At 35.5% G+C, this 10,208-nt stretch overlaps 3 protein-coding genes across 3 annotated transcripts; 1 reads left to right on the forward strand and 2 right to left on the reverse strand.

The window, feature by feature from the left end:
- Positions 1–1,719: 1,719 nt before the first annotated feature.
- On the reverse strand, positions 1,720–3,231 carry EV154DRAFT_572154 (uncharacterized protein; the record flags this gene model as incomplete). The annotated part of the gene is made up of 3 exons (XM_051606315.1): positions 1,720–2,146; positions 2,213–3,017; positions 3,072–3,231. 3 exons carry the CDS (start codon positions 3,229–3,231, stop codon positions 1,720–1,722), a joined length of 1,392 nt encoding a protein of 463 aa, XP_051450241.1.
- Positions 3,232–5,934: 2,703 nt separating this feature from the next.
- EV154DRAFT_488697 (uncharacterized protein) lies at positions 5,935–7,230 on the forward strand (the record flags this gene model as incomplete). Its single annotated transcript, XM_051599170.1, has 6 exons — positions 5,935–5,956; positions 6,048–6,088; positions 6,217–6,251; positions 6,339–6,394; positions 6,899–7,014; positions 7,144–7,230. 6 exons carry the CDS (start codon positions 5,935–5,937, stop codon positions 7,228–7,230), a joined length of 357 nt encoding a protein of 118 aa, XP_051450242.1.
- Positions 7,231–7,983: 753 nt separating this feature from the next.
- EV154DRAFT_488698 (uncharacterized protein) lies at positions 7,984–9,151 on the reverse strand (the record flags this gene model as incomplete). The annotated part of the gene is made up of 4 exons (XM_051599171.1): positions 7,984–8,187; positions 8,537–8,634; positions 8,689–8,727; positions 8,815–9,151. The coding sequence occupies 4 exons, from the start codon at positions 9,149–9,151 to the stop codon at positions 7,984–7,986; spliced, it is 678 nt and encodes a 225-aa protein (XP_051450243.1).
- Positions 9,152–10,208: the final 1,057 nt, after the last annotated feature.

Genomic DNA, 10,208 nt, shown 5'->3' on the forward strand with positions numbered 1-10,208 from the left:
GTCCCTTTCCATTTGATATGGGGCACGGAAGCAATCTACTAGTTTTTCGTCGTCGTCGTTAAGGTTGGGATGTTGTACCTCCCAAAAAGTGTATCTTTCAGACACTCTTGTGGCATCTACACCGACATTTCTCGTTCTGTTGATAATTTCTCCAGTATTAACAAAGGCATGGAAGTAATAGACATTCCAAATTCACTCGAGAAATCGGCTGCAAAAAAGTCGTACTGCAATTGCTGTTATTTACGCAAATGCACATTACTGACAGTAACGTGCAACAAACCACAATTACTTGGTTCTTGGCAGTAATGTTTTCACTAAATGCATAAAGAACAGTTTGTTGTTGTCTTAACATTTTGAAGATCCGAAAAATTTGTTGGTGAGTTTGAGAATTCATTGAGAAATTAAATTGAAACAGAGAAAAGGAAAAAAGAAAAGGTAAAACAGGAACAAAATAAAAAAAAATCTTGCAAATAGTTTGGTAAAATCGAATTGCACTAGTTCCAGGATGATATTTATTTTTATTGTTTATATTTTTTTAATAAGCAGGTTTTGGAAAAAGATTGACCTTCAAAGAAAAATATTTAAAAAAATCGGCGCTTGTCTGTATTAGCACATCTATTTAAGATCTCAATTTATTTTGTTCGATGTCAGCAGCCTAAACTTGTCTCTTATAGAAATCGAACCAAGTCGGGAAAATGAGGTGTGTATAGATGCTGGTATTTAAACGTACTTTTTACAATAGCTACCAGTGTCTAGACCCCAAGACTAGTAACATTCTATAGCTCTCGTGTTTTTACATCTAAATGAAAAAATGGTATATGCATTCAAATCAAATTGCTTGTCGCTAACCCATGCCGTTATGTTCTTTTCACGTTTTGCTCTATAATACACTTATTAATCATTGATTTTACTTTTTCAAAAGATGCGGTAGACCTAGACCCGGCCTTGACTTTCATTTCAAGTTTATCACTTAAAAACCCATGACGTTATCTTCTTTTTACATTTGTCTCCATACTGTACTTATTAATCTTTGATTTCATTTTTCCAAAAGATGCGCTAAGCCTATACCCGGCTTCCGTATGAATTACAACGTTATCCCCTTTATTTTTGTGCAGTTATCATCTCCCACACTTGTAAACCAAAAAATTAGTGCAAGCAAGTTTTATTTCAAAAGCATGATAACTACGCAACGTTATTCTTTGACTTTATTGTCCTTCACGTGCTATTTCATCTTGTAGATCTTTTTCGAACATGTACACCTGTAACGGAACATGATCAAACACCAATCTTCCTCCTACTGATACACCCATATACATAGGACCACTGTTTGTAGCAAACACAAAACCAGCCGTCTCCAACAAGCGTTTCATCCGGTACATAGCCTCATCCGAGTTATCTTGAATTTGAGCTTGCCAAACATCCCCTTCATATTCTAGTGAGGTTTGCGTCATGATTTATAAGAAAAAAATATTTGAGAGAGAAACACATGTAAACTTGAAAAATAAAGTACCCCTATTTATACCATTTCTCAGCAAGTTGCATAATATAAACATACGTGCCGAGTCATCCATTTTTCTCACGTTATATTGAACAGGGGTGCAAATTTTTTTTCTCATTTAATCTTGCTTAAAATCCTTTTTTTTTTCTACTCGGAACTCTCTACGTTTTCCTTGGTCTTTATGTCTCTTTTGAATTTGACCTCGTGCAAAACAATTTATTTTACCTTGACCTCTTGTCTTCTTCCATGTCCTCCCAAAAGATGTCATTTGCCACGGCTATTTCCCTATGATCGGCATTGATTGCTCGTAAGTTTTGTTCAATTTGATCAAACATCCAATCAATCGAATTTGTCCTCAAAAAACTTAATTTTCTCGCCAACGGATGCGCCATCAAAACAGCCATTTCGCAATGAAATCCAGCTTCAATCATGGTGTAGCTTGTGACATTGATAATTTCACTGGCTAAAATACCTGCGATTCCTAACAATCCATAAAGATGGAGAACACGTTCTCCCCGTACTTTCCTTTTATAGAAGCCAACTTGGTCTGCTCCATTTTGGATCATAACATCCTCTGCGTCTCCAGGCTGTATGTTTTGGTACACAACGTATTCCGAATATGTGAGGTACTGGTATAAACAGACAATACTTTTAAATACTTGTTATGTGGTGTTTGTCATTGTAAACGTATCCTTGATTATCGACGATCTAAACGTGAACTCAGCCAAGTCGCCTGATTCTAACAAGCGATCGAACGTAGTACCCATAACCACACTTCTGGACCATGGGTTTAGCTCATCGTCCCCTTTTTGTAATTTGGCGAGGTAGTTGGAATTATCATTTTTTTCAAGTCGATTCAAGAGACGACCTTCTATATCAGCAAGCTCCTCTTGCTCTGCTGTTGTTGATGATGGTGCTGTTGCTGCTGTTACAGCTGTTCTTGAGCTCGTAGCTCTAGCCATAGACGTTTCCAATCTTTCAATGACCGGAGAGGGTCTAGGAGCCGGCAAAGCTGCTACGCTTGCTACTGCTGCTGCTGCTGATGATGCTGCTGCTGCTGCTGCTGCTGCTGTTGATGATGATGATGTTGCCGCTGTTGTTTCATGAACAACCTCAAAGGCCGCAGCTAACTCTGCTGCTGCTTCTGCTAATGCAGCCTCCCTTTCGGTTTTTGGAGGAGCTGCTGCTGCCGCTGCTTCTACTGCTGCTGCTGCTAGAACAGCTGTAGCTGCTGCCTCATTAGCCGCTTCTTGAACGGCTGCTTCAAGATCTGCTGCTGTTGTTGTTGCTGCTGGAGCTGCTGCTGTTGTTGTTGATGTTGTGGTTGTTGCTGCTGCTGTGGTTGTTGTTGCTGGAGCTGCTGCTGTTGTTGTTGCTGCTGTTGTTGTTGCTTCAATTGCTGCTGCTAATTCGGCAGCTGCTACCTCAAATTCATCATCCTCGTCATCAACTGCTCCTACTGCTCGACCCAACAATATGCCGGAATCGTGCTCTTCTAACTCATCATCGCCACACGAATCTACCCAGTTAATGGTCAATACGTCCAAAGGAGTTGGATCCGTTACATACTAACCATCACATTTCGTGGCTAATGTGATATGATTTTTCATATGCGCCAGGCGGAAGCCACTCTCACGTATTATTCTTTGGAATTGTTTTGTTCCACGATGGGGTTCACGAGCATTATTGTACTGAAAGTACTTTATAAACTTTTCTAAATCAGGGTATTCCATAACGTCAAAAAAAGTTATAAAGAAAAAAGGAAAAAAAACAGACAACATTCTTTTCGGACAGCGTTTATATACCCCCCTATGTCTTCATTGTGACGCTATAAAACAATTCCCTTTTTCAGTTCCATCTCTGTCTTTAGAATACAAGTATACATCTCTTCTCTTTTACATTTAGTCCCTTTATTGCTGTTTCCTTTGTTTTCTATCTGTCATGTATTTTTATTGATCATCCTTTCCAAATGGCATTCCATCTCGTAAACATAGTTATTCATGCATATTTACTTTCTTTTTTTATAATTGATGGTATTCCTCTATAAATACATTGTACTTGACCTTATGTCTTCATGATCCTCATAGTTTTGTTCTTTCTCTTCTTAGTTGATTGTATTCTTTTTTAAATTTAATTATACTTCTCTCTATTTCATCTTTGCTTTTCTTGATTGATCATCTTCTCTCCTATTTGTATGTAACTATATCTTCTTTTTCTTATCCACTCACATGCAATCCTATCGTACCTTGCAACATCAATTTTAACAGTTAATTAATTCATTGACACCTTGCTTTCATTTAATCCATTGAATTACATCATGTACCTTTTAATTCCATCTTATTTTGTTCCATTTCGATGGATTCCATTGCATTCGATTGTATTCCGATTGATTCCATTGCATTCAATCATACTCTGTCGTAATCCCTCCTATCTCATTCAATTCCATTTCATTCGGATTGATTCGATTGTATGCAATCCTATTCCATCGTATTTCATCGGATTAAATTCATTTCCATTCAATTCCATGTGATTACATTCAATTCCATTCAATTACATTGAGTTTTATGCAATTACACTCAATTACAACGAATTACATCAAGTACCATCCAATTACGTCAATTAACATCCAATTACACTCAATTCCACCCAATTGCTTTCAATACCATCTAATTACACTCAATTCCATCCAATTACATTATATTCCTTGCAATTACACTGAATTCCATCCAGCAGCATTCAATGCCATCCAATTACACTCAATTAACTCCAATGGCATCAAATTCCATGCAAGTACATTCAATACCATCAAATTACATTCAATAACATTCAATTCAAAGGTATTCAATGCTATTCAATTTTATTCAATGTTATTCTGGTCATGTACATCCTCTTCTGTCGTATTCCGCCAGATTAAATTCAATTCCATCCAACTCTGCCATGTGGTGATTTGCTATATTATTGCTACATTAAATAAACCTATATCTATGACATCAATACATTAAGAATGATTAAGGAATCAATTACCGAATATAGATAGTTAGTACTATCATATCACAAGGTTACAAGAACACAGTGACTAAGGCTTACTAAAGATATGGAAGTACAATGTGTCTAAGATGACAGTAATTCCAACTGTAACATATGAGGAACTATCGCTATCGATATAAAAAGTATACTATTCATTAGATAATAAAATAGTATCTAAAAATATGACCTTTTTCTAAAATAAATATTTAATAAATTATTTTTAAAAAATGTTCAAACGTATCATTAATTTCTTAATTGTATTAATAATAACAAAAACGGTCAGTGAGGGAGTCTGACGTGTGAAGTTAAGCTTGTGCAACCTTCTGGACTGTGTGTATGGTATCATGATGTTCTGAGGTTGTAACATGCTTGATACGTGGTAGTGGAGCAGACTGTTCCTCTATTTACAAAATAAGCAGTTAAAGGTAACAGGATACACACTGGGAAAATGATAACAACTTCAAAGATACACTAAAAATGGTGGTACAGCAGATAGTCTTTTTATATAAATACTTGTTCATTTTATTTCATAATAAAGACAATCGAATAAACAGTCTCAAATTACTTATATACTGCCTTATAATTTTACTTACCTCAAAACACAATAATTCCATCAACTACTGACTGTTCGTGTTTTTAGTAAATTCATTGCTCACTTTGTGTCATTTGCTGATTCATTTCTACATTTTAATTAAAGCTGCCCTACCAAGTACTACCACCGTCACAGATATTCCGCTATTACTTCATATCGTTAATCAAATATTTGTACGCGATTTTTAATTATTAATATAACAATTTTAGACTTACTTCAAAAACAATGACTGTTTGGTGTTCATATTTTGTTTCAACACGAGCTAGTCAATTATGAAGCTGTTACAAGTACTACTTGTTTAAGCATATCGTATAAATAATAGGTATTCTGTAACATCGACATTTTTGCTAATTTCTCTGGTTTTCTGATCAATAATTGTTTTCTGTCCGTAATGTTTGGTAGATAGATACTCTATTTAAAGCCAGCACTATTATAAAGATGCTTATTACTGTGTCCGTCAAACGTTTAGCGTAGTTGACCAAAGTATTTTTGGGCTTCTATGTCTGACTGTGTCGTGTCTTACCTCCCTTATGGTAGAGACTTTTTTAACAATGTAATTAGACAGCCCAGGCTATTGGCATTTTATTAAAACTATTCCTACCTCTTTAAAAATGTTTTTCGACTTCTGAAAAATATTTTTGCCCTTTAAGTAAATTTTACTTTTATTAATGTATCTTTTGGCTGGTGACGGTTACATGTTATTTTGTTCTCATACTTGCTCCATGAACGTACAAGTTTTTTCTGAAACTGTCTAAATTGCGTCAGTCCTTTACAAGTGCCGGAAAAAATATTTTTTGGTTATATTGTCGGGTTTATTATGTATTTAAAAAATTGTCAAGGTAAATATGGTGTCAATTCCGTTGCTGTTTGCCCGATATGCAGTGAAGAGATTTCCTTTATCATGCTAAAACTATTCCAATTATTTATCAGTACTGGTTGTTGGCATAAAATTACCTACTGTTAAGACACTGGTAATAGTTCTTAAAGGATAAGGTGGATATAGGTTATTAACACTGCGGTTAATAATAAAGTAGTTATGAAAGTGAGCACCAGACTGGAAGTAGTCAACTTAAGAAATCTTATAATATAAAGTTTTTAGGATAAGAAGATAATCAACGATGATTTTAAGAGGGCGTAAGTAATATAAATATAAACGAATTGCCAAGATTAAAAAGAAAAGTAATTATGTTTTTATAAACAATATCTTATGTACAGTTGTAGTAATAAGGAGATTCGAGTCGAGTGTGAAAATATGAACTTTAAGTTAATTGTTATATGTAAGTATAAACTTAAGATAAACAAGAAGTAGAAACGTTGAGGGAAACACAAAGGAGTCAATTACAAATTATTAAGAACTAGATTTTTAGTTAAGATAAAACTGAAGTAATATTTATTAGAAAAAAAAGGGACGTATTTATAGAAAATATCCTATCCTGTGTAACACCAAGTCAATTTAGATTGGCTGCAACACTACCATACCAATTGGTGATATTTTTATTAACTTCCTCCGTACTCGCTTGTATTTAAGCACGTTTTCCCATTTTCCATCCAAAAAAAATGGAAGTAGCAAGTTAATTTCAAGTGACTCCTACTTATAATATATTTTATACACTGCATCACTTGATTCTTAGAAATTTATAACATGAACGTATTAGTCATGTGGTCAAAACTGATTATATCATTTCTGTACTAGTTTTAGCTATATTTTAGTAAAAATGTTAAATTTCATTCGGTGGACAACTCTGTTTTTGGCAGCAAGTATTATTCTGTCTGTCCTGTAGGCCTTTCAGCTCTTGACATTCGCCAATTGTATATTAATGAGAAATCAAAACAAGCAAACTATTTTACGCAATTTGATAAATATCCTCAAAATAGGGTCATCCACTCAAATACTCCGGTATCAAGCTGATATTTCGCTCCTAATACAGGGAGATCGAATCTCATCAATCGCGCCAATGTTTACCATGCGGCTAATTTAACGCTCATGAACTAGAACTTGTTTATTAATTCCTATAATCTTATATAGAAAAAACCGTCGATGCTCTCAAAAATTAGTGTCTATTATCTTTTGAACCGGATTCTTACATATGGTAACCGTATATCTAAAAAATGAGTCTAAAATTAGACTATATTCATCTAACTTCAGACTCATAAAAACTATGAAACCGAATAAACAAGTTTTCCCTAGAAATATAACACTAGAAAGCCTCGAAGGCATTCGTTATAACTTTATGTAGTTCCGACTTTCATTCAGGGTGCTATGTGTGTCAAGGCTTGGCCTTCAGAGGGAAGAATAGTGTAGTGCGCGTAATGTAGGGTACTAAAAGATAAATAAGTCAATGGGATCATCGTTTTTTGGAACAAGAATAGAACCATTAAAAAGAGCTCGTTGTTTTAAGTAGAATATCGTTCTTGCATGTATCGTTCCCACATTTGTCTGGTGTTGCTATACATGAAAGAAGAATCTCGTACTGGTTCCTTCTCATAGGACCTGGCACTCTCATGGACCGACGCACCGCCTCAGTCTTTCACACTACATTACTACCATTATCTTGTCAATTACCTTGCAAAGAGCCGTGGCTCTTGTTAATGATAAGAGAGGATGAAAAAAAAGTCTTTCGTATTGATATTGTCAGGAATTAGCCGGATGTTACTAGGTACGAGGACAGGTCTCTTTATACTTACAAGGCAAGGCTAGGTACTAGGTAGGACTATAAGTTTTGCGGGAAGACAGACAAGAAAAGGTAGTAAAGCTAAGTTTATATAATAATAATAAGTTATACAAGATATCAGATAAAGATCTGTACTTGTCTAAATAATCTAAGGTATTTATAATAAAAGGAAGATAGTCTTAAGGACTATCTTCTTAACGTGAAGGGTCTGGAGTTAAGGCCTTGGGGAAGGTCTTGAGGCGAGGTACTGTGGCGGGATCATGGGACGAGGGTGGTGGCGGATGTTGGTTTGGTCTTGAGGCGTGGTCCCATGGTGATGACTCGTGATCGGTCTCATGGTGGTATGTGATGGTTTGTTCACATGAGCTGTCAAATATGATCTGCATATACATGCAGATCTATGCGGGGGTGTATGTATGCGCGTATGCATTAAGGTATTGACCACGTGGTTAATGACAGATATTTTATTGTGTCACAATTAGGATCAATGAAACACTACGACCTTGAATTAAAGCCAAGTAGCAAAAATGAACTTCTTTATTATTTTGAATATGATCGGAACGAATTTAGCCGCTGTCTTTATAATATACGTAATTTAATTGTCCAGTTTTGTCTAAGAAAGAGGAGTGAAGCTGAAAATCTTGTAATTCCTTTGTTAAGGCTTTATCCTGCTTAATCACACTAATGAATGTTTGGGAATTTTTCCCAGCTCCATCGCTCAAAGGCTGCAACGGAGTTAGGACTTACAATGGCAAGAGCGCCGTACTTAAAGTCCTTAAGTAACACATTGAGTCTTTTACCGGCAGCTTTTAAAAGTCTGGTCTTGTATTTACTGGATTGACCGTCTATTGAAAGAAGGTTAAAACTTTAAAGTATGCAATGGGCCATGTATGTTTTACCTTTGATTGCTTGCATGTGTTTTTTATGTGTTCCTTGGCCTTGTAATTTCGATTATGCCAAGAAACAAAAAAAGTGATAACATCCGACGTATTGGATGCACTTTCCCAACACATCGTAAGTCTTACCAGCATTGAAATAAAAGAAGACATCTTTCAGAAAGTTATCAATGTCTTTTTGCTCGGTGGTTACTGTCATAGTTGGCATTTTTAAAACTCTGATTGCCTTGAGTCGGAGTGGAGCGCTTAGAATCGACATGTTTTGTCGAATTGCGACAGTTGGGGTAATAATAGCATCCGCCTCCTTGGAAGGGGTGGTAGGAACCTCTACTGGTTCGACGACACTGATTGTATTGGATTCTTCAGTGTCATTTTGACACGAGGCCTCGTCATTAATGTATGGGTTTGAGGCATACGATTTGCTTTTCTTGGCAGAAGAGCTACCCTCATGGTTTTCTTTGGTCATTCTTTTTCTTGGCACAGCCATTGGTCTCTCCTCAATTGGCGAGGCCGTAGATTGTTTTGATTATGTACATCTTAATATATATACATTTTTAAGATAAAAAAAGAGCTCGCCTTCTTCGGATGGCAATTGAATGTTTGACATTCTCAAACATTGACTATTTAAATGGCCATGGTTTTCTGGATCTAACAAAAATAATTGGTTATCTGTTACAAGATGATTGGTTTACCTTGTAGTTACATTCGCTTTTGATACTAACATGCACGTTATTTAATTTAGTTATTTATGCTTTCTTTGTGTTTGATGTCGAACAATAAAAAGGGTGAGAGATAAAGAAATTTGACGTCCATCACCACCTTTCAATATGCATTTTGGATTCAATCGTGTACCTGTCGGAAAGCGACTTTTTGTATGTAGGTGCAAAAGTCGAATTATTCTGTTTTTCTTTTTCGTGTTCTTCTTTTAATAGTAGCCGAGAGCTATGTTAAATACTATCCTTACTTTACTATCAGAAATAGCTGTGTTATGTCTATTCCACGATCATTGTATAGGCACAGAATGGTAAGAAAAAAACCGATAAGCATTCATTGCTTTACGTTTCAAAAGACGGGTAAGATGTCTAAATTAAAAGCATTTCGTTGTCATCTTAAAGCCTTATATTGGATCTATCATGCTACGTAAACACGTGACACACTATTATAAATAGCATCACTTTATGTTAATAAATCATAAGCCATTTTTATCTCTTATAAAATAATAAGTACACTCCGCTAGTTTTACAGATCGAAGTCGGGTGTTACAAAATTACTGTCTGCTCTTTTGTTTCTTTCAAACGACGGGCTTTCCTATATTCCCCCGCTTTAATATTTTAGCACTAATAATGTTTGATAGCTATCAGTAAACGTTTTTATAACCAAATATTTAACTATTTGGTTATGTTTCAAATCAATGTTACAATCGTTCGTCTGTCAGAATCTGTAGCAAAACGTTTTTGTGGTATAAAACTTTAATTAAAAAGAGCAAAAGTTTCAGGTTCACGCTTAGGGCACGTTATTATTGT

Source organism: Mucor mucedo, assembly GCF_025094135.1.
Source record: "Mucor mucedo strain NRRL 3635 chromosome Unknown EV154scaffold_272, whole genome shotgun sequence".
Lineage (NCBI taxonomy): Eukaryota > Fungi > Mucoromycota > Mucoromycetes > Mucorales > Mucoraceae > Mucor > Mucor mucedo.